Here is a 24,654-nt window from a genome sequence, read left to right as displayed (position 1 = left end):
GGTTTGTTTGCAATGGGGGCACTCCCTATTCTGTGATGACAATTGATAACACCACTCCTCACTTCTCATTTTTTTTTTCAACCAAAAGCCAAGAGAAATAGAGAGTGAAAGCACCATTTCATAAAAAAGAAAAAGAAAAAGAAGAAGAGATGGAGAGTGAGATATCATTTCCCCCTTTGACCTGTTTGGATTGTTTAAAAAAAAACATTTCTAATGGAAAAAAAAATTCATCCCTTTCCAATATTTACAGGGAAATAATATGATTATGGTTAATTTAGAGGGATCTTCGACGGTCCAGGCTTGGTTCAAGTTATATTTTCTACATATGTAAAATCTTAGGAAATTTTAGGAATGTTTTTCCGTTCCAAACTTTTCTAGGAAATTCCTGCAATCCAAACAGGGCCTTGGTTCCTTCCTGCTTGTTTTGAATTTTGAGTCAAAACTGATTATTGGACAAAAAATTGCTCTTAGGCCTGTTTGTTTTTAATTATGAGAAAAGAATGTGAGTCCATAATTGATTATTGGAGTCTCAATTTGTTGGTGTACGGAGAGATTTATATATTGAAATCTGTGAAGAGAATTGATTCTCCTACTCCCATGTTTGGATAACGCCACTCGTCACTTCACATTTTAGCTGTTGTGGCCGTTATAACTTCCAAAAGAGGTACCAAGCAATAGAGAATGAGATATCATTTTTTGCCCTTTAGTTCCTGTTCGTTTTGAATTTTGAGAATTCATTGAATAGAAAATTGATTATTGGACTCAAATTTAAGGCCCTGATTGTTTTGGACTTTGAAAACCCGCTGATCGTTGGAGTCAAAATTAAATGTAAACTACTCCAATAATCACTTTTAGGCCCACAATCGGTTTTGGAAATTCGAAAATCAAAACAATGGTTTGTAAGTGCAATCTTAAAGAGGTATACGTGCCTACAGAGGGTGACAGGCCGCAACTTCCACTTTGGTGTTACCACATTGAATCGGCATCCTAATCTGATTCCCACCCAAGAGGTCTGATTCTGATTCTAGAGGAATCGGAATGGAGATGCCGATGCCAATTCCTGATTCCGGCAATCCGAATGCAATTATAAAGGGAGATGACATTGACACCCTTGTTTTTTATATTGGCACTATGACACTTTCTCAAAAACTTTTGTTGGCTGTTTATAGCTGGTTGGGAATTATAGCAGCCAAGGAGATAGCCAAAGAAATGCCTGTGACTAACAATACAGATTTCCAGAGGTTAATTCACTAGTCTAGAAACTGGGCTTCTTTTAATAATTTCTTCCTCCATTACCCCTTTTTTTTTCTAAATAATGAAGAGTTACATAAACATTTACAGACACTAATGGAAACAGCTGGGTTAATGAATAACTAACCCATCAATTGGTTGACTTGGATTCGGGTTCTATGGTATTTTGATTTTGCTGGATGACAAAATGATCAACAATTCGAACGGTACTGAGCGGGTCCTGCTGAAAAGAAGCGGCACTCCACTTGCTTGGGAACTTCCTGTGATGGCTAAGCTGATGTTGCTCTTTCGGCTCGCCCTCCCAATCAGCGTCCAACTTCCATTCCTTCGGAACCTGCTCAAAGAGATGAGTTCAGACATATACTTCAAAGGCTCAGAATCCACATGACAACCCATCAAGCTATGATACATTAGTATAGGTACGAGCGTCCGAATCTGACACGGGTTTTAAGTTCAGATTCACACTGGTTCAAGTGTCAGATTCGGCAAACCTCAAAAAGAATGATTCATGGATTTGCTAAAATGTTTTAATCAATTCTCAAAGGGAAATGATATCAGCACAATCGTGCTTTAATAATTCCACAAACGCAGCTTGTCTTTTCCTTTTTAATTGGTTTGTAAGAGCTTTTTGGGAACTGTAATAACCCTTGACAGCTCTTTAAATAATAAAAGACAAGATGGGTCGGTGCAATCATCAAAACATGGTTGTGCTAATATCATTCCCCTTCTCAAATTTATCAAAATGTTTTAATCAGTTCTGAAATTTTAATTATAATACGTAATATATTGAAAAATGGGATTTGCTAGGGACCATCGCAGAACATTTCGCGGGATAGATGTTGCATGAGAGAGCAGCCACATAGGCTCACTTTTCAACAGATTTTGTCTTATTCATTTATTTCATCTGAGGTGGCTGCACTCTCATGCAACAGCCAGCCTGCAAAATGCCTTCTGTAATGGTCCCTAGCAAATTCCTTGATTTTTTTTTTTGTAACATAGGGTATCCCTGACAGCAATTTTTTAGGGTGGGACTATTCCCTACGGATGCGCACAATCACCCATAAACCACGTGCATCGGGGAAGCCGGGGGATTCGAACTCGTGTCAATGGGGAGCATACCAAGGACTTTAAGACAAAGATGAAAGAACCACACCCGTACGGGTTCAGCAAATCCCTTTTAATAAGTTGCAGTAAATATAATGTTTTATTTCTATATACAAAACTTACTACTAAGATGGATAAAACTCCAAATATGCTGTAATTGCAAAATAATGGTATTAGTATTCAGAAAAAAAACAAATAAAATAGACCTAGAAGTGTCGCTGTGAATCCTGGTTTTGAATCACCCAGTTTTAAACACGGTCTTAAATGAACTTTCAAAGTGAAAATTCAGTTTATTTTTCTTATATAGATTTGACCATTGGAAGTTTTGAATCCTTCTTCCAATTTCTACCACAAAGTGAGGGAAAGTAGAGTGGTACCTTATCAACTGCAAGGGTGAACACTTCAAGGTCACCATTAGGGGTGATGTGGAAGCGAGTGAATGCTTTGTAGTTTGCAATGCGAAGAGAAGAGAAAGCTTCATCGAAATGTATGTGGAACCAATTGATGCAGATGTACAAGTAGCTTCCAAACACCAATGAGACAACAGGGGTTGAGAAGACCCAGAAATAAAGGAATACAGATGCATAGTAGATAATGGCACCCCCACGGGGAAGCGATGCCATCCCTTTCTTGCAAATGTGGTTTCTTGTGACTGCCATGACCTGAAATCATTCAACGGATTTTATTGTGAACGAAAATATATATGGAGATCTTTCAGGATTATAGACCAGCTTCTCACCTCTGGGACATCAAAGGCAGACATGAGATATTTTATACATGCTGGGTAAAGGCCCAATGTCCATTGTTCTATACGAGCCCGGAGTCCAGTTGGATCCGGAAAATGCTCACTTTCCACCGATCGGTACCATTCATATAGAGTGTGATAGCCTGGATAAATTCAATTTTAGCCAATATCAAGAATAGTTCATTGATAGAGAATTTGATAGATGCAACTGAAAGCTGGAAAATGAGATAGAGATGAAAAATGTCAAGATTTTAACAGATTGAAAGAGAAGGAAACAAAAATGAGTGGAGAAAGAATCATGCAGTAAAATTGAGCATAAGTTGGTTTTTTTTATCATTAGTAAAATGATAGATTTATTAGTAAGAAAGATGATGCCTGTGCTGAGGTGGCCCATGACAGAGTTATACAATTATGTCTACTATTACATAGATATAGTACTATTACATAGATATAGTCAAGGAGCAAGGCAACAAGAAGCTTAGCCAAAACAATATCGCTTGCATTATCTTCTTCTTCTCCTTGATTGGCCTCTTCTTTTACTCTTCTCCTTGATTGGCCTCTTCTTTTCCTACCTACTACGAAGCTAACAACTTGTCATCCGTGAAGATTTGGTATGCATTGAGTACCTCTGTCAGGTTCAACAAATTCTTGATGCTCATAGGCTGATGAACCTACAGTATGTTGATTTGACCCTGCAGGTGAGCCTCGATCTCCTCTAATGACAAAGGGACGAAGTTCTCTACTGGTGCAGCAAATGCAGCTTACAAAATGATGGATTCATCCAACTGATGCGGGTTAATGATCCTGCAATGCCTATAGCAGTTCTTGATTGCCATTGTCGTCACCCTATGAAGCACGGGTACGGGTACGGGGTGCTGGTACGACACGACACGGGTACGTGGGTACGTGATTTGCCAAAAAAACTGGGTGCGGGTACGTTCGGGTACGCCGAATATAATAATATATTTTAATATTTTATTATATATTTATAAAAATTTAAAAAAATAATTGTAGAGCAATCAAATAACAATAACATCACCAAAATGAAAAATTCTAATATTACTCTTCATTTCATAAGTGATTAAGTTCCATATTTCATAACATGAGGCATCAATACATCATTCATTAGAAAAAAAAGTCTGTCACCAGTGTGTTGACTAGTGTGTTGACCAGTGCCTGACAAGATGAATAATTTTTAGAGACCAAATTATGAGATTTTTTTTACTGGACTTTTGGGATTTAATAATGTTTGGACAAAATAGATTTTATGAATTTTTAAAATTTGAAAAATACCCCACCGTTTGGAAGTTAAGAAAGTTAAAATTTTGACCCGACCATTTTTCTTTGAATTTTGTCCTAGAACTGGAGAGTTGACTTTTTTTCCTTTTAGATTTGGGTGTTGAAACTATTTTTAATAAATCCAAAAGGGGGGTATTCCGTTATTTACATGTAAATCTTAAGTAAATGGAAAATAAAATAGTAAAAAGTTAAGAAAGTTAAAATTTTGACCCGACCCTTTTTCTTTGAATTTTGTACTAGAACTGGAGAGTTGACTTTTTTTCCTTTTAGATTTAGGTGTTGAAACTATTTTTAATAAATCCAAAAGGGGGGTATTCCGTTATTTACATGTAAATCTTAAGTAAATGGACAATAAAATAGTAAAGACAGCAGGACGTGTCGGGTACGCGTGGTGCGCACCCGACACGCACCCAACCACCAAAACTAGTTTTTTTTTTTAAAAAAAAATGGGGTACGTACCCCGGACGTACCCGGGGCGTACCTGCACCCCATACGTGTCGGGTGCGGGTGCGGGTGCGGGAGCCCCGGGAGAGTACCCGTGCTTCCTAGTCGTCACCCCTTGCCTTGCCATGCCATCTTTGCCGACTCATCGCTTGAAGCTGGACTCCAGTCATCTCTCTCTCTCTCTCATCCAGGTTTTAAATTTGGGTTTCAGTTAGTACGGAAGCGAAAATTTCGGTTTCGGTTGGAAATTTTGGCAGAAATCTAGTAAAATCAAGAGAATGATGGAACATATGCAAATGATGAAATTTTAAGATGACACATTGGGAGATGCTAGAATAAGTACAAATGCATACTTAGAAACCCTCACATAAGCAAAAAAGCCATCCATAATGGATTAATCACATCGAATACCACATGACATGTGCGACAAGCAGATGTCTGGAACAGTAAGTCAATAAAGACGTACAATGTAATGAAGTACAAGAAAGTACAATAATCATTCTCCCCTCCAATGAACCCAACTTTATGTGGATACCACAGAGTTATGAGGTATTATTGGTCCCATGCTGATTTAACATTCCATACATAAGATACGGTTACTTTGTTGTGCAGTTCAATGATGCAGTCTGCCTACCAAATATCATTCTCTACATTAATGAAATGAAACGCAAAGTAAAATGGCTTAAAAAATGTTTCCCCTTTTTGTTCTTAGTCAAAGACTAATCATTGGTATGATGCTTAGGTTTTGAAATTTAAAACCAGAGCTTAATTCTTGGAACTGTTGTTTGGTTAGCAAGTTGAGAAAGTTAGCAGCATGGTTTTAAATTTCGACGGATTTCGGTGGAGACCGACACCGAAATCACCCAAAACCGAAACGGTCATTTATTTCAAAAATTCCGGTTTTTCCTAAATTTTCCCCAAAAAATCTGTTTTTTTTTAATATTAATTTAATATTTCACCGAAAATTTCGACCGAAATTTCGAAATTTCAAGGTCCGAACTGGTACCGAAACCGAAATTTTAAACCTTGGTTAGCAGGACTTTCTGCTTTGATTGGCACGGGAAGCTTATCCTCGATTTTTTAAAGCCTAGAACCCTCTTATAATATTTGTTTTCCTATGATTCAAAGGATTCATCGAGTGCTCAGTTGTTGTCTTTAAGAGCTCATGCTAACTTAGTTTTGTTTTAGTGGACGATTGGCTTCTCAAGTGATGTACGGTTGCTATGGGGATTGCAATTAGAAACAATTTTTCATCAATACACATTAGAGTCTTCTTCTACATGTTTTTGGAACTGTCAGCTACTTCGCTTTTAAGCCGGATGGATGTTACGAAATGCAATGCAGTGGATAAACTATAGCAAGAGACGATAATAGCGTTCCAGAAATCGGTGATATACTCCTAATGCTCATCAACTCTTTGATGGTTGGAAAAGTTCACGGAGTTGATGCTTGAATCATATGAAGATTAGTGAATTTTATGTCTCTGGCTTTTTTTTCTCTTGCATGCATCTCTCGAGTGTTGACATTAGATCTATGTGGCTGCATTATTCCTTCTTGAATGTGTTGAAACTAAAACAAGAATGTAATTATCACTTGGTCTGATCCAAGCTCAATGATTAGGACTGGAATGAGCATGCCATTTGTTTTACTCAAGTTGGAAAATGTACCAGACAACATTAATATTTGTGCATATACTCTTTTGCCAAAGAAATCCATTTCCCTTTTGAAGGTGTACTGATCACGTTTTTATAGGCTGTTGCCCCTTAAGTAAGAGCTTTCTTCATTAGCCTATTGGTTTGACTTCAAATCCGGTTGTGGCCCTTACGTTAGAGCTTTCTTCATTAGCCCATTGTTTTGACATGCAATCGGATTTGAAGTTCTTTACAATTGCATCTCAAATCCTAGACTAAACCAAGGGTCTAAGCATTCCTGCTTGCTAATTTGACTACACTACTGGTTGCCACTGAATAATCTGGTAAAGATGCTTCCAAGACCCCTCTATCCATATCCAATTTGAGGAGGCAACCAAATTTCCCTTCTAACTTTCATTTAAAAGGGGTTTGGAAACAAGCATCAAACCAATAGAGGTTACAACTTCAGAAATTTGCATTGCCAATCACATTGTTAGCCTCCATTGCGCCTCTTGATCAGGACAGCCTTTGCTTATAACTAATCTTCATATATTAGCATTTGGATGATAAATTTTCTGAACTACGTTTTTTTTAAGTTTGTATGCTCTTTCAAAAGAGAGATCTCAAATTTCCATTGATTAGAATTAATAATGTGATTTGTGTGCTCTTGACTTGTCCCTAATGCTGGTTTAGAAGATCTACCACATCGGTCATACTAGCACTACGCTTAGGCAATGGAAACTATTACCGAAGCACAGGTAACTCGCATATGAGAGGAGTGAGATCAGTCTTGCATGATGAATTGAAACAAGTGATGGACAGAAATGCAGCTTACAAGAAGAAAAACACACACCTGAAGTTGCGAGTAGTCGATGGCGGATACAAGTCTCAATTCCCAGTTCCAGCAGCAACATGAGAACAAGTGCTGCAGTCATATGGGCAGAAACGTGAAGAACACCAATTATAGCCCTCCTCTTTCGTGATGCTTTCGAAGGAACAAACAAAAATGATGACATTAGCAATACCAGAGTGGTTGTTAAAGACACATACGAGTGTTCCACCATGTACATAAATGCACTCCACATTGTACCAAAGAAACTCTGTAGGTGACCAGAGAATGAATTATCCTGCAAGATGTGGTCGAGCTTACACTGAAAAAAATAAAGATGTGAAAAGTCAGTTATCTCCAATAAACATAGGCATTGCCCCTATACTACTTAAAATTTAGAGATGATATTAAATAGTATGGTTTTGAAGGAAAGATAGGTACACTTGCAATTTCTTGTGATCCCTTTACAAAGGGTCTATATCCTAACGGACCCTTCCGTATCATCTGATAATTCAAACCATGTGCATTGTTGAAATTGAACCACATATCAGTTCCATACGGTTGATAGAGAGTTGCTATAGGGCGGCTCAGAGCAATTGGGTGGGGGTCTATCTTTAATGAAAGGAAGGACACCATCTAATACAATTAGATTAGTCATAAATTAACGCTTTCAATGCAATATATGCATGGTATATCAATCAACTGATTTAGCATCTATTGACATTGTACAGGAGTCTGGTAATGGCTTGTGGATCTATATCCAAGGCAAACACACTAGCTACCTGCCACACCTAGTAGTACTTGGCATTTCGTTTGATATGAGAATCCCCTTTTTTATGTAGTGGCAGACTAAAAAGGAAAAGCGGAGAGTAACTTTGATAGAGTAACTAATGGGGCATTTATTAGCAATTCACTCATTCAAGATTTAATACATGATGACTTTCTACCCTCCCTTATTGAGAAAATGATACTCATGTATCATTTGTCCTGTCATTTACTATCTAATATGGTTCTTTATCAAAGATTTCTGGGCACCTGTCTCTTCATGTTGTCATTTAATATCTAAATGGTTTCTTTATCAGTGACTTTTGGGTGCCCAGTGCTCACCTTTGGTTCAACTGCACATGATCTCTCCATCATTACTTACTAGTGAGGAGTTCTCTTCTTGTTTCCAGTCCAAATTTTTTATTTAAGAAAAACAATGCTACTATTTATTGTACAGATACTTTAGTCTTAAAATTGTACAAGATACTTCAGTCTTAAATTGTAAATCTATTATTATGGTACATGAGTTAAGAAGATTCCAATTGTCAACTGTACATTCTGTGAGAGAGTTCGAAAGTTCTTGATGGCAGATGAAAATATGCCATTGCAGTTCTTGAACTTCCCTGACAATACAATGAATAGTTGATTGAAGGATGCACTTGGTCTTTGAGGGGCATGGCTGCTCCCTCCTCTACTATAAATGTCACACTTTTCTCTTTGGATGTTGACATTTTTTTATTTGAATATTCTCTTTGGATGTTGACATAGTAAATACAGTTTGCTTCTGGACATGTAATAATTTTATTTAATGTGATGACGTGATTGCTTTAATAGGATGGTGTTTGGATAAGTTCTTCTTAGTTTCCTTTTTATGTTTCCACCCATCGATCAATCATGACTTTATGTTTGAATGTGTTCTTATTGCTCCTCGCTTTTTATGTCAAGATGACCATGTTTCGATATGTTAAGTGGGTTGTTGACAATGATACTTAGAGACTTCTAAAGACCCAATATACGCCTCCCTATTCGAATTAACTATCATGCTTTTTTGCTTGTTAGTGCCTTATATTTGCAATTACAGCTTTGATTATGTGGGTCTTACATATGATATTTTGAATTTATTATTAACTAGTAAAAATGCACGTGCTATCCACGTGCATTTTTATTAGGTGGGTTGTTGCGATGCACGTGCTATCCATTTAAATTATTCTTTTAAAATTGTACAGACCACATCATAGGTTGATCTAAACCGTCCATGTGATGGAACACAACATCAATAGGTTGTGCCCGTAAAATCATTTCCATAGGCTGATCCTAGCCCTCCAATCTATAGAGGTTTCCATGATTGTTGTTCCTCTTAAGGTGCCCAGAATTCGTCAATATTTTTACAGGTGTCCTGCATTCGTACTATCAACATTTCTGTAACTTGACCCGCACATAGTGAATAAGGAAAAGTAGTTTTTTCGTCATCGTTAGGGGTGCAACTTGGGTGTCAACCCGACCCAATTCGGGTTGGGTTGGGTCGGGCTGACCCGATTTGATATGGTACCAATTGTTGACCACCTTAACTTAGGGTTGTTCATTATTCGGTTCGGTTCTGAAGTGTTTCGGTTCGGTTTCGGTTACCTATTTGACCATATTTCGGTTTTTGGTTTCGGTTCGGTTATCATAAAAAAAAATTCGGTTTAAACCGAAAAACCAAATAATGAGCACCCCTCATTCAGTCTATTAGAAAAGTAGACAAGACATAAAGTCAAAGACAAATTAGAAAATAAGAAAAGGATGTGGTTAGCTTTGGCTAGGCGGCTACACCCTGCCCAATGACGGCGCGTCTCTCGAGGTTGCCACTTGCGTATGAGAGAAGCAAAGTCTTTTGTTATTTTCCAAGTAAAAAAGACTTATAATAACTACTTTACTTTTTTAAAGGGAAATGATATATTCCTCCTTTTTCTTACTTGAGACAGCCCCCACTAGATTAAAGAGTAGTTAGACCCATGGCCATGGGGGCTGTCCCGAGTAAAAAAATGGTTGAATACATTACTTCCTTTTCATTACTTCCCTTCAGTCAAAATAGTGCCCTAGCTAGTACCCACCTAGACCTAGGGTTCTTTTCTTTTCTAAAAAGCAAAGATTCAGGCAAAGATAGCTAGGTTTTGCTTGCCGAAGGGGGAAGAGGAAGAAGTCACGGCCACGGCCACCACTCCATTTCCGGCGGTCGTGACTCCATCTCCGGCGACCATGAAGAGTTGGGCCTCTCTTCTACATGATCTCTTTGCCTCTCTTCTCTACAAATCCTATGTTTTCTACATCTCTGTGAAAGAAGAAGAGGATTTTCTTGTCTCTACAGGTGATCTACGCCATTTTTCATCTTCAACCGCTTGTTTGATGTTTTCTATTTACGTGGGTTTCATTTGGTTGAAATAATAGAGAACTCAAATTTCAGTTGGGGTTTCAAAGATGGGGGTTTCTTGTGGAATTTTTTGATTTTTTTTGGCTCAAGGTGTTCGTTACTCGGTTAAAACCGAACAACCGAAATCTTTATTTGGTTTCGGTTCAATTCGGTTTTTATACAATTCGGTTCGGTTTTGGTTGATAGATTTAGGTAACCGAAATGTGTTCGGTTTGTTCGATTCGGTTCAATCGGTTCGGTTAAAACCGAATGAACACCCCTACCTCAACTCAAGCCGGGTTGTTTTGGATTTTGAGAACCAATAGTGAGTCACCAATAATCAGTTTGTAACTCACAATCAGTTCTCAAAATCCAAACCAAACAAGGACTAACAATTAACAAAGGGAAATATTATCTGCACTACTATATTTTGATGATCACACTCCTCACTTTATTCAAGTACGGTAGGGGCCGCACTATAGGATTATCCAAACCGTCCATTGTGGACTGTGGAGACTATTTGAATGTTGAAAAAGAGAAACACACATACACAGAACTTCTTCATATGGAACCCAAATTCGGGTTTCGGGTCGGGTCGGGTCGGGTGGGGTTGCCCGACAGCCCAACCCGACTCAACCCGATTTCCAATTGGGGTTGATTTTTCCCAACCCAACCCAACCCGATTTGCGAAAAAGCTTAACCCGACCCGACCCAAATTCGGGTTGAACCCGACCTGCGTGGGAACATCCAACTAACAACAACGGTTGGTCGGTACTTTTCGTATGTAGATTACGATTTTACCCTGAAATAATTTCTCATAGAGATAGATGTTAGATATCAGCAAAGGGGTTAATGGTAAAACAATAATGATGATGTGTAAATCCCAGACAAAAAGAAAAGAAATTTCTTTTGGATGGGCCACTTCCTACATAGGTTGTGCCACAAATAATTTTCATAGGTTGATCCGAACCCTCCGATCTATAGAGGGTTATAAGTTGATCTAAACCGTCCATGTGATAGAACACAACATCAATCGGTTGTGCCCGTAAAACAATTTCCATAGGTTGATCCTAGCCCTCCAATCGATATAGGCTGATCCTAGCCCTCCAATTGATAGGGGTTTCCATAATTGTTGTTCCTCTTCAGGTGCCCGGAATCCATCAATATTTTGCAAATGCCCTGCATGAGTAATATAAAGTAGTTCTTTCGTCATTGTCATATGTCTTTACCTCTTCTTGGTAGTTTTTTGCAGTATGTAGATTACGATTTTACCCTCAAATAATTTCTCATAGAGACAGATGTTAGATATCAGCAAAGGGGTTAATGGTAAAAGAGTAATGCTGACGTGTGGATTAAAAGGTGGGACACAAGCGGAAATAACGGCAAATGACACAAATGCCCTTACATATGGGATACAATTGGAATTATGGCAGTGGGACACAAGCAGAAATAACGGCAAAGGGTGGAAGAACTTAACCCATCATTTTGCCTTTATATATAGTAGTTAGATTCTATCATCTAAGTTAAATCTAGTTAAGTCCTATGATATTCTATTTATAGATGTATTGTGTCTTATCTAATGGCAAGGGATACCCACATATCCATGTCCTACAATTAGAAAAATACTGAGTCATTACCTCTCCCATGTTCATGTTCATATCTATATCAGGGTATCATAGGTTGTTGATTGTTCCTGATGTCAAGATGACAATTCTACACCCCATTTGGACCCACTTCAGATCACTCATTGTATACATGTGATTGTGTTCTCCATGCGGGCTCTACTAGTAGATCAGTCGTTGGTACACATGTAGCCCATTGGTTTTTTTTTTTTTTTTGCTTGCATTTGAGCTGGATTTCTATGAATTTCATGCAGGTTTTATGACTAGTCCACCCAATCCCCCAAAAATATTTCCAGTCCAATAAATACTTGCTCCCAAAAAAAAAAAAACCTATTTGAGAAGGTAGCGTGTGCGTGTAATATTCATCTTAGAAAAGAATAAAGGTCAGAAAAATTGCCTCAAGTCTAACAAGAGAAAGCATTTATAACTCCATATAACATATCACCTGGGGAAACATGGAGAAAACCAAAAGAAAGTATATGATGCCACCAATAAAGTCAAACTGCCAGTTCTTCTTTCGGAACTTCAATATGTTCCCCAACGCAATCTGGAACCAAATTTTGTCACCTTAGATATAATATTTCCAAGATGGACCAAGGGATATGAAAATAACGGTATCAAATGTTAAAATGTTTCAAAACCATATGATGGAGATGTGAAAAAGTTTTCAAACTTACTCTAGCTGAATCTTCATAAGAGGGATAAGCAGCCTTGCATTCATAGGGAGTACCACAGAATTTGTTGAAGTTGCCAAAAACATGGGTAGGGTGCAAAAATGCCCCACCACAACCATTGACAAGTAAATGTTGCACGGGAACAGGCTTATCTGACGGAAGAGCAGAATGGCGCATGTAATGGTGCAAGTCTCCGGCCATCCGAAGCTTACATCTTCCTTTAAGATAATCACATATTAAGTGAGATACATTCTTTCCACTCACATCATTCCAGTACCAATCAAGAAGCCAAGTTGGTTCGTGAGTCATAACAATCACCGAATCATTCTCTCTGACCTGCAAAACTCTTCAATGATAGTATCAGAGCTATGGAGTAATCCATCCAATCAGAATCAACTGTCTTTAAATTTCTGAAGTTACATTTTCAGGCAATACACAACTCATTAGGATTTCACAAATATCTCTGATATTTTAAAACTATAGTGTTTTATCACGACATTTTGGTAAAACGACAAAATCCCAAAATAATCCCAAGAACTTAAAAATATAGTGATATTTTCATTTTTATCATAAAATATCACGATTCCGATATTTTCATGCTATTTTTATTTTATATTTTTTCTTACATTTTATATATTTACATATATTTTAAGTTATTTTATTTTATCGATTTTTCCCAATATAAACGCAAAAAATAATAATATATCCCGAGATTTTCCCTTGCCGAGAAACTCCCAAGAATGATATTAATGACATAGATCATTACAATAATCAGTAGGTAAAATCAAACACATGCAAGTGAAATGGCAATTTAAAGCTCTGGAGTAATTTATCCAATTTATGAAGAACATCCTAGAAACTTCTACCTGTAACAAAGTAAGTTACCTTGTATGGGTAAAATAGTTTGGTTAGATATATTAGCCAAATAAAGTCAGAGCTTGGCAGATAAAGAATGGGGTAAGAGAAATCATGAGTTTATATGGAAAAGTTTATGTTAAAAAAGAAATTTTTTTTTTTGAAATGGTTAAAAAAGAAATCTTATTAGTAAGATTCTTGAAAGAGAAATGTTAATATAAAGTCGTAACTGAGTTTTGAACAGAGCCATGTATCCTTGTATTCAATGTAAAAATCCATACGCATCAAGTAACCCTCGTGCTTCAGCAAAAATTAACGAGAATCACAGGTGTGCCCAGCTTACAATATCAAAAGGATTTTCTTGTACATAGTTATTCCCAATTGGGATGACAATTCCCTGGAAGAGATTGTCAATGAAGACAAAAAAAAAAGAGAGCAATAGGTGAAGGAATGGGAGAATGAGATATATGCTATTTAAGCATATTGATTGTAGCAGGAAAGATTAATGACAAGCCAAATCTATAATAATTGGATCTTGAAATCTCATCATGGGTATAGTCTCATCCTATGATAGAAGAAGAACCATGACACCATACAAATTTAAAAAGACTTAGGTGGTTCAAAAGAATTTGAGAGATAAAATATAGTTTCATATTAAAATGAGAATAATGTAAAGATGCCAGAAGAGATCAACAGGAGAATAAGCAAAGTGAGTCATGACATTGCTAAAGATGTAATGACATACAAAGTATACATGGATATCCAAAGTAGAAATAAAAGCTCAACTGAAAAAATAAAGGAATGTTTTTATGAGATAATAAGACCGCTGCTGCAAGTATAATGAAAGTGCACATAAGTAGAGTATGGTGCTCGGTATCGAGAAACGATTTGAATTCAACAACTCCATCTAAGAATTCGAAGACGAAAATCTATGAATAATGATTAATGATCCAACCATAGGAACGGAAATCAAAGAATTTCATGAGGAACTACACTTTTTTAAGCCAAAATTTATCTAGGAACCCGAGCTGGCACCTTAAATTTTATTGATATGATAAAATAGTACAAAGAGACGGACATACCAAACATAGGAATGGAAATTAAAGAATTTCATGAGCAACTACACTTTTTTTAACCTATAACTTATCTAGGAACCCAAGCTAGCACCTTAAATTTTATTGATATGATTTTTTTATTTTTTTTTGAATGGTTAAATTTTACTGATAGGATGAAATAGGACAAAGAGACGGACATGCTACCTTAAATTTCATTAACATTTTTTTATTAGGGCTATTTCTTGTATGAGAATTAGATTGTATTTGGAAAGTGTTTATATATTTTCCATGTCATGTATGATATTATCATTAATATACAAGAATAGCTTATAGTGGGAACTATAAAATTCACTCCACCCATAGTTGTAAATTCCGTTTCGTTTCGTCCGGAATGGACGAAACGAACCGGTTTCGTTTCGTCCGGAATGGACGAAACGAACCGGTTTCGTTACAATTCCGGAACGAAATTCCGGTGGAAATTTCGTTCCATTCCGGCCATTCCGGACGAAATTTTCCGAAATCCGGAATTTCGTCCGGAATGGACGAAATTCTCCATTCCGGCCGGAATTGACGAAATTCTCCATTCCGGCCGGAATCGTGCATAAGGGCTAGTTTGACTGGATTCCTGCTGCTTCTCTTTCCTCTCCTGTACTTCTCTACTTTCCTGTACTCGGTATTTACATGTAAACCATTTAAGTAAATGTCTTTACTATTTTATTGTCCATTTACTTAAGATTTACATGTAAATAACAGAATACCCCCCTTTTGGATTTATTAAAAATAGTTTCAACACCCAAATCTAAAAGGAAAAAAAGTCAACTCTCCAGTTCTAGTACAAAATTCAAAGAAAAATGGTCCGGTCAAAATTTTAACTTTCTTAACTTCCAAACGGTGGGGTATTTTTCAAATTTTAAAAATTCATAAAATCTATTTTGTCCAAACATTATTAAATCCCAAAAGTCCGGTAAAAAAATCTCATTATTTGGTCTCTAAAAATTATTCATCTTGTCAGGCACTGGTCAACACATTGGTAACAGACTTTTTTTTCTAATGAATGATGTATTGATACCTCATGTTATGAAATATGGAACTTAATCACGTACCCACGTACCCGTGTCGTGTCGTACCCGCACCCTGACACATATTTTGGACTATTTATTAGTTTTTCATCTTTTTCTATTGATTTTTTATTTTTTTGAATTTTTCTCATATTTTTTAATATATTTTTTGTGTGAACGAAAAGTTTCGACCGAAATGCACCGAAATGACCGAAATCCCACCGAAATTTTGTTTCGGTGGCCAAAACGAAATGGCGACCGAAACGGAATTTACAACTATGACTCCAAGTCTTCCGCTTCCCTCCTCTTTCCCTCTACTACTCTAGCCTCCAACAACTCTAACTTGGTACCAGAGTGAGGGATTTTTCACATTTATCAAAGAGAATCAACGGCTTTTACTGTATCACGGACATTAGTGATGTCATCGAGCCGTACGATTAACATTAGCAGGAGATTGGGAAGCTTAGACAAGGGGAGAAGACAATATCTTCTTACTTCTCCGCTCTTCACAGCATGTGGGAAGAGTTACATCACTATAAGCTCTTGAGGTGGGATACTAAGCCTGATAGAGAGCGATTTGAATCATTTGATAAACACGTAGAAGAAAATCGTTTTAGTAATAAAATGCAACTCTTCTTTCAACTCACCCGAGTTAATGAAAATTTGACCGCATCAATCATTTTTCCCAAGTCTACTTGGTTTTACCTTGGCTAGGTTCTCATCAAAGTTTGAGTTTGTAACCATTGCTTTAAGCTATCTACTTCAGCCCTCTGATAAAATGCCTCACTGTGAGGACAAACAAGGGCACCCAAACAATAGCAAGAAGAGAGGCTACACAAGATATAAGGTACAACAAAAACAACTTCAAGCATAAAGGAACCTTAAAAGGGCGGTGCAGTGCACGAGGCTCCCGCCATTGCGGGGGCTGGGGAGGGCTAGATGTACACAGACTTACCCTGCTTTGCAGAGAGGCTGTTTCCATGACTCGAACCTGTGACCACCAGGTCACAATGAAACCTTAAGATACTAAAATCCTATCACAATTAAGGGAGACACAATTGGTCTAAGAAGTAACTAAAGAGAAATAATCTCTTCAAAATTTTAATATTTCTCTTAAAACTCACTCACGCTACCTTCCTGCCAACTCTCTTCTAGCATTCTTTAAAACTTTGTTACTTAAACCACCACCACCACCCCATTACATAGTAGCATAAATGGGATCAGGTCGTCAATCATTGACCTGTCTGAGTCGACATGATTTTGCCTTGGGAGACTTCTCGCCCGCGTCTGAGTTTATGAACACTTAGTTTAAGATGTCCACCTCATCCATCCCAAAAAATAACTAAACATGAGGGAAAAGGACACCCCAACAATCACATCATGAGAATTGCGGCCTACATAGGACATAAGGTACAACCAAAAGGACTCAACCATGGAGATAGTCTTGAGATACCAAATCCAAACTCTTCATCACATCCAAAGGAAGACACAATCCCATTATATTTTCAACCTTTTTTTTTCCTATAAACCCATTCGCACACCACCCTCCTCCCAACTCTCTTGTAGCATTCTTTAATACCTGCCTACTTAACACCTACCCACCCACGCACCCATATTCCATAGTAGCCTAAATAGACTCTAGTAAGCAAGGCATAAAAATGACTCATATCAATCTCATCTAGCTATTGTCAAATTTACTGCTCAAAGTAATTCAATCTATATAAGATCTACACAAAGCATATCCATTTCGTAACAGAACAAGAAGATACATAAGAAGAGTCAGAAAAAATACCTTATTCCGTATTAATTCTGCAAAAAATTTGAATTGGTACACATCAATGTCACCATGGAGAGCCTGATCAAGCCCAAATACCCACCATCCTTTGGGAAGTTGCAGAGCAAAATAACTCTTCTTCTGAGGTAGAAACCATCCACCCAGCCAACTTTTATGACATATATACCTTATGAAAGTGTGAAGGCCATCAAACCAATCTGTCAAAGATAAAATATCAGCTCTATAATAATGCTCATGTCAACATTCAACACCAAAGAAGAAAATTACCTAGTTCATGCAATCGCAACTAATCAAAATACATATTATCATAAATTGGATGACCAATGATTTGTAGTAACTATTAAAAATTTATATCTAAACAAGATGCAGATAAGAATCTTTCTTTTTCTACAATCATGATTTTTTATTTTATTTTTTTTGAAGTATCTTGATATATGAATAAGCACCAACCATGGTTGCCGGGAATAACAAAGCACTGAGGTCCGTCATATTGCTTCAAATCCAACACCCCACAAGGAACCTCTGGCTTGTTTACTGCAATGTGCTCAGGCTTATAACAAGGTGGAGGTGGGAGAGCATATTCAAAAGGGCAAAAAAAGCGCCTCTCATACGTAAATGATGACGGATTAGGGTACCTGCATAAACATTTGATCTTTTTTTTTAAAAATGGATCATGCATCAACTCCATTACAATAGCACCTACATGTTTTCCTAACAATAAATATGCACGGTAATAATTGCAGTTTAAATTTCATTTGAATGGGAAATATCTACTAAAAGATCAATATGCGAGCATAAACACAAACATATGGAACATAGATATATCGTAGCATGCACAGAAAAACCAATTTCCTTATAGCATACATTTTGTTGAACAAATATAGCATACATAATCTATGGTCAACTTAAAAAAAAGGAGTGCCAAGACTAGAAACACAGCAATCAGTGTAGATTTGAAAATATACTAAAGCAGGAATAGACGTACTCATAGTTGTCAACCGGTGATTCAGATCGCAAGAATCATAACCTTTCCAAAAATAAAATCGCAAGATTTTGACAACTATGGACGTACTTGCATAGGCAAAAAGGCACCATCTAGCATACCTACAATACCAATCAGTTATCCCTACCTATCCATGTGTAGATGAAGGTGTCCATATGTGTGTTTGCAAGTGAGCAAGAGGGATTATGGAATCATAGGATTAGATAATTATGTTTTCAAGCTAATTCCATGCGCATCGGGTAAGCCCGATGCACGTGGTTTATGGGGGGGGTTCACGCATCCGTAGGGAATAGCCCCACCCTAAAAATTGGAGTGGGAATACCCTATGTCATAAAAAAAAAGAAAAATATTCCAGACTATGCTAAGCAGGTTTATTCAATTTCTGGGACTTCTAGCAGTTAGAAGTGGATCAAAGCTTCCGCAAATTCAAGGGTTCTACCAAAGACTCACAGTCAACCATATGTTCCTAGGAAATGAATGATAAATGCAGCAGTCTGAACAACAGAGCTGATAGATATTTGGGCTTTCTCATGTGGAGTTCTTCTTTGAGACCAGCTTCGTCTTCATGTTATATTTAACTTTCTTAATAAAGATCATCATAAAAGAGAAAAAAACAACAGAGCCAAGAGGGTGTTACCTCTATTAAATTATTATATGTGACTGAACATACAATTGCCATAAATATTACCTACTGTCCCTCATAGTTACCAGGGTGGGAAACGAATCGTGAAACAGAAACGGGTGAGTCACAAGAGTTTTTGATTGACATGGTAGGGCAAAACACGGATCAGACGAGAACTTGGCCAAGGTAGAAAGGAGTCGACTCGGGGAGTCAGTGATTGACTCAAGAAGTTTTTAAACAATGTCCATACTTAACGCTTGTTCAAAGGAAAAAAAAAAAAAGGAACACCCACAGACCATATGGCATTTTCACAAGATATTGGAAGGATCATAGTGCATCTGTAAGAGATATGAATGCTAAACAGAAAAAAGATCAATGACAACAAGTGCCACTAGATCATTAGATAGATCACAAAAGAGACATGATAGTTGAATATTAGCACCATACTACCAATCTAAAAGAGCCTTACAATGGAGAGAGAATCTGAAGAAACCATAACCATGAGAAGGAACTGCATAAAAGAGAGACTCAGTGTGGGTCAGATGAACTCGACAGATGAATAATAGTACAGGGCCCATGCTAATAATAGGTTATGAGAATCAGCTTATTCTGAAGAGGACTTTTATGAGTTTTTTAAGGGGAGGGAAAAGACCTGGATACTACCAAAAACAATAAGATAGGCATACAAAATAGTTGTTAAATAATAAATCATAACAGGTTATCCATACATGTCAAAGTTCTTTCATACTCCAATAACAACTACGGTCTACCCGAGCAGTAATCCAGACGGACAGGACACCTTTTAGTAAACATTATCTCTGTTCTTTTTATGTCGTTGTGCTCTATGCTATGTCAGTGCCACCTTACATTCAAATTATGTGTAAGCATCACCATTGCCACTTTTGTAGGCCCCTCTATTAAAGAAACAAAAAACTGTAAGACATAGCTAAAGTTGCCAAAAACTCTGGAAGCCATACCTGTCTTAATTCATTTAGCCTTCAATTGCATTAACTAGTATTTATGAGTGATATGATTCAAAAACAAAGAAGGATGAAGTAGAATGGAAGTTCAAATACTAAGCCTAAAAGAGTGAAAATCAAATGAGTGGGTTATCAGGTGCACAGTACTCAGTTAAACATTACGGAGTTTGATTTTATTCAACTTTTTTATGAACCATGAAGGAGAAAGAAAATCCAGCTTACGCAAGATCTCCTCCAATAAGAAGTAAGTCTCCACGTGGCAGGACATGCGTGGACCTGCCATCTTTAATCCGAATGGAAGGCTGAGCGAGTAATCGAGCCACAGCATATGACGAGTTTCCCCCATCGCCAGTATCTGCCATGAAATCAAACCACAGATCTTCCCTTTCACTAAAATGGTCGTACAAAAGATCTCCCTTTTTAGCTTCATCATGTACCTTGCTCATTGCAGCCTGGTTGCACAAGAAAGGTGAACAGAGAAAATTTAAAAGATGGATTCTGATAAAATACAAAGCTAGTGACGAATCATGAAGAGTAAAAACAGTTTTCCTTTGCTTCCCTATGTAGACTATTGATACCAACTAGAAATGGCTGAAAGTTTTTTTTAATGGTAGAAATGGCTAAAGGTTGAAAAATAATCAACGTATGAAGAAATATATAAAACAAGATCCAAATATTGCATAAGTTTTTTTTTTTTTTCTGAATGGTCCGAATATTGCATAAGTGGTTCATAAATAAATGCATGGAAATGGAATTTACATGAAATCGTTTTGTACAAGATTTTGGCCTGAAATAGCCGAAATTTTTACTGGAATTGCCGAAATGTCCACCAAAATTTTAGACATTTCAGTGGAATTTTTTTTTTTTAAGTAAATTATTATCATATTTTAAAATGATTTCAGCCAAAATTTCCACCAAAACCGAACTTTTTGGTGGTGGCCGAAACCAAAATTTAGAACCTTGAATAAAGGTAACATAGCTCAAATATGTATGTCAGAAGAGAAAATATGAGCGTTCCAATTACAAAATGAATGAAGTAAAGAAAAGAATGAAGAGTCACTACAACAACTAAAAAAGTTGCTGTGTACATTTAAAGACTTAGAAATGCTTTTCCTAGGAGATTTAGATAAGATTTTATGCTTTCTATTAAAAAATGAAGAATAATAAGTGAAAGTAACACATGTTAACAACTGATACCAAACGTAAGTATACCTGCATCATGCGCATATCAAAACGACCAACAAATAGAGTTACAGATACCAAAAGGTCGAAGGCTGTTTTAAATAAATCGGCTGAAGTCCTGCAACACGAAGTCATCATTATTGAGATCCATACTCAAAGTTTTGCCCTTGTTACAATTTTATAAGTTACATAAGTACTAATTACTAAAAACATACCCTGAATACCAAGGGACCATATCCAAGAAATCAGGTTTCATCTGCTTCTCCCATTTTTCATATTCCGATATGGACTGGGGGTGAGTCAGAGCCCATCTGTTGATGTTTAGAGAAACTAAGGCAAATATCTGGTTTGTAAATTTCAAAGTAGAGAAAGTTATAATAACTACAACAATAACAAAAAATTAAGCTAAAGTTATCATATACCCAGTAGATCGTTCCACCACATAATTGGCAATGTAAAGACCTATGAATGTCGCCCACAACGAATAGATAGGAGAGATTTCATCTGATGGACCACCATGTGCTCCACTGCCAGCTATCTGAAACATGACTTATTAGAACTAAAGAAACCAGGTTGATATATCCTCAGAACTGTGTTACAATAAGTCGGATGAAACTGAACTTAGGACCTGTTCATTTCAGATTGTGAAAACCGATTGTGAGTCCAAAACCTATTATTGGACTCAAAATTACATTTAAACTTGAGTCCAACAATAGGTTTGGGGCTAACAATCGGTTGTCACAATCTCAAACGAAAAAGGCCTTAGAAAGGGTATCAGTACCTCCCCATAGATGACCCACTTAGACAAAAGGGGGTAATCACTGGCAGACCCAACTGGAGCAAACCAAGATGAGCAGACCTGAACTTTCAACTCATGCAAACGAAGGAACTTGGATAGACACGTGTTTCTCTCGTCCTTCTTCCAAAATGAAAAAGAAAACCAACTAGAATTTCTTCGATCAAAAGATTTCTCTCTTAAAATAGCACGGTTACCACAGTGACTATAAACGACACAGCATGCTATGCTTAAAACCTGCATATAAGAAAAGACATAACACAATGATAAACAAGGATTATGGCTTACAGATGAAGGAAAACCTACTATTTAGCCAACACTTTGAATTTATTGCTGACACACATGTTGTGCCGTGTCCGACACAACACCCGTGTCCACATATGTCAATACTTCTTTCAACACTTGTAAATATACTGATAGAAATCTCAGACTTAATGTAGGCGTGTCGATACATTTTTTGTACGGTGTAAAGTGTGACATTCTGCTTTATTATTGAATATTGTGCTCACCTCTTTTATTATTAATTCTTCTTACATTATAAACTCTTCTTTTAGCTCTTCTTTAATTAATATTTGTTGTTCCTCTCCTAAGCATAAAACCCTAAACGAACTCTTATTCCAATATTAAATTCATTGTATCCTTATCGGTTTTTCAGTGTTCCCTTTTTTGGTTTAGCCGTGTCCCCGTTTCTACATTTTGGAGGTTTGCCGTGTCCAACACTCCGTGTAAGTGTCGACATGCAACACTCGTGTCCATGTCCACAAATCATAGAGAAAAACATGCAATCCAAGCTCAATATCATGTTGGAAGCCAAGATGGGTAATCTGTACTCACAGCACAATTTTGAATGATGGTCAAGATTTCTGGCTGCTTTCCTGCTACACGAGCAACAAGTCCAATATACCAAAGGCCGAGAAAGATAATATGGAAAACAAGAAGAAATAGAACTGATGAAAAATATATTGTCAAAAATAGAGAAAGGTTCATCCTCATATCCACTCCCATTGATTGAAAACTTGGAAGATGATATAAAGCTGCTATTAAGATCCACGCAACATACCTGCAGAACAATCAAAACACTATTCTAAGATATAAATGTTCCATAAAATGTTGATTTTTCAGCAATAAAAAAGTAAAAAAGATTACTAGAAACTTCAGGGATATGAATTACGTACCAACGGCTGAAGTTCGAATAGCTTGGTTTTATAGTCTTCCCAATGAATGGGGATGAAAAAAAGTAGAAAAAACCAAGTAAGCAGGCGTACATGGACCACCACTTGATATTGTTGTCCAATTTCTGAATGAGGGTATGAATGTTATCGGACGAGATAAAGAAAAGACACCCAACAACTACTGCAGTCATGGCATGTCGTGAATGCTCATGTGGGTACGGATATGTGTGAGTCAAAATAGTCCTGACCCTCTCCATTCTGAGGGTATCCAATAATGGACTAATTGACTGTTTACTGGAGCCCATTGAACTATATCCTAGCAGTTCATGTCATTTAATTTGCCTCAAATGGTCACTAGATATATTTCATTGGTGCAGCGCCACATTTAGGCTTCAAAACCTTGAATTTGAATGAACACAAAGAATCTGCAAGGAACAATGGCAAGCTACAAACGTTAGGAGACAGACGTTTACACCATAGAAAAGAGAACCATTGAGATTGCAATTCCTCGTAACAAAGTGGCAACTTGGAAAAAAAATGCATTTAGTATGAGAGAGAGTGTTTTTGTTTTTTTGAATGGCCATTTAGTATGAGATATAGTCGTTCTTTAGAAGTAATACATGTCACAATGATACTTTTTTTTTTTTGAATGATATGTAACAATGACACTTAATTTCTTAGAAACTGTCATTCCAGAAATATCTATGCCATTTTAGCAATCAAGAGAAATCCTGAGTTGATATTCATTTCTTTTATTGGTAAATTTTATATACCAATAAAAAAAAAGTATATACATTTATGCTTAGTCCAACAAGTCTGAAAAGAGCCCACCCCTTGCATCAATGAAGGGGGTGGAGGATGCTCCTTCACCCCTTGGACAAATGGTATTATTAACGGTCCTCATAAAAAATAATTAGGACTATGCACTTTGGAAAATATTACCAAGATACATGTATTAACAACTAGACTGTCTGCTGTGTCAACACCTTGACTCCATGCCCAAAAGACATACATAGGCTAATGATTCATGGATAATACTACATACCTTACACATACACTTGAAAACAAGTAAATATCCACATTGGAAACCTCTATTGTAAATTAAAATTCAAAGAAAAACCCCACACTGTATATTTTCCTTTGCATGTAAAACGGCATCAATACTCCATAAACATATCACCTGTGAAATAGATTGCTTCTCACACAAAAAGATATTCCTTTCCATCTAAAGTATGCGTAACTGTACCGCCTCTTGTTAATACAAGAGTGATACCCATGACCTCCAAACAGGAAAACAGATAGCTGGTATCTAGTCTCAACTCAACTCAACTCAGCAAAGCCTTTGTCCCAAACTAGTTGGGGTCGGCTAAATGAATCCTTTAG

At 37.0% G+C, this 24,654-nt stretch overlaps 1 protein-coding gene across 3 annotated transcripts in view; it reads right to left on the bottom strand.

Moving 5' to 3' along the window:
- Positions 1 to 1,268: 1,268 nt before the first annotated feature.
- The window catches only part of LOC143851508 (uncharacterized), a 28,957-nt gene continuing 5,571 nt past the window's right edge, over positions 1,269 to 24,654 (bottom strand). For all 3 annotated transcript variants that reach the window (XM_077360966.1, XM_077360967.1, XM_077360968.1), the window contains 15 exons: positions 23,275 to 23,696; positions 22,934 to 23,159; positions 22,085 to 22,336; positions 21,726 to 21,841; positions 21,519 to 21,614; positions 21,334 to 21,421; positions 20,344 to 20,573; positions 17,967 to 18,151; positions 17,514 to 17,713; positions 12,757 to 13,089; positions 12,525 to 12,626; positions 7,328 to 7,625; positions 3,095 to 3,243; positions 2,733 to 3,017; positions 1,269 to 1,585 (listed from right to left, as the gene is read on the bottom strand). In XM_077360966.1, the coding sequence (XP_077217081.1) occupies positions 1,382 to 1,585; positions 2,733 to 3,017; positions 3,095 to 3,243; positions 7,328 to 7,625; positions 12,525 to 12,626; positions 12,757 to 13,089; positions 17,514 to 17,713; positions 17,967 to 18,151; positions 20,344 to 20,573; positions 21,334 to 21,421; positions 21,519 to 21,614; positions 21,726 to 21,841; positions 22,085 to 22,336; positions 22,934 to 23,159; positions 23,275 to 23,576 (3,066 nt within the window). In that variant the 5' untranslated portion in view covers positions 23,577 to 23,696 and the 3' untranslated portion in view covers positions 1,269 to 1,381. The remainder of the gene's footprint in view (positions 1,586 to 2,732; positions 3,018 to 3,094; positions 3,244 to 7,327; positions 7,626 to 12,524; positions 12,627 to 12,756; positions 13,090 to 17,513; positions 17,714 to 17,966; positions 18,152 to 20,343; positions 20,574 to 21,333; positions 21,422 to 21,518; positions 21,615 to 21,725; positions 21,842 to 22,084; positions 22,337 to 22,933; positions 23,160 to 23,274; positions 23,697 to 24,654) is intronic.

This window comes from Tasmannia lanceolata, unplaced genomic scaffold (genome assembly GCF_043159265.1).
Source record: "Tasmannia lanceolata isolate RefF3 unplaced genomic scaffold, GAP_Taslan_0.1 ptg000018l, whole genome shotgun sequence".
Taxonomy (NCBI): Eukaryota; Viridiplantae; Streptophyta; class Magnoliopsida; order Canellales; family Winteraceae; genus Tasmannia; species Tasmannia lanceolata.
This window is presented reverse-complemented; position numbering and strand designations above follow the sequence as displayed.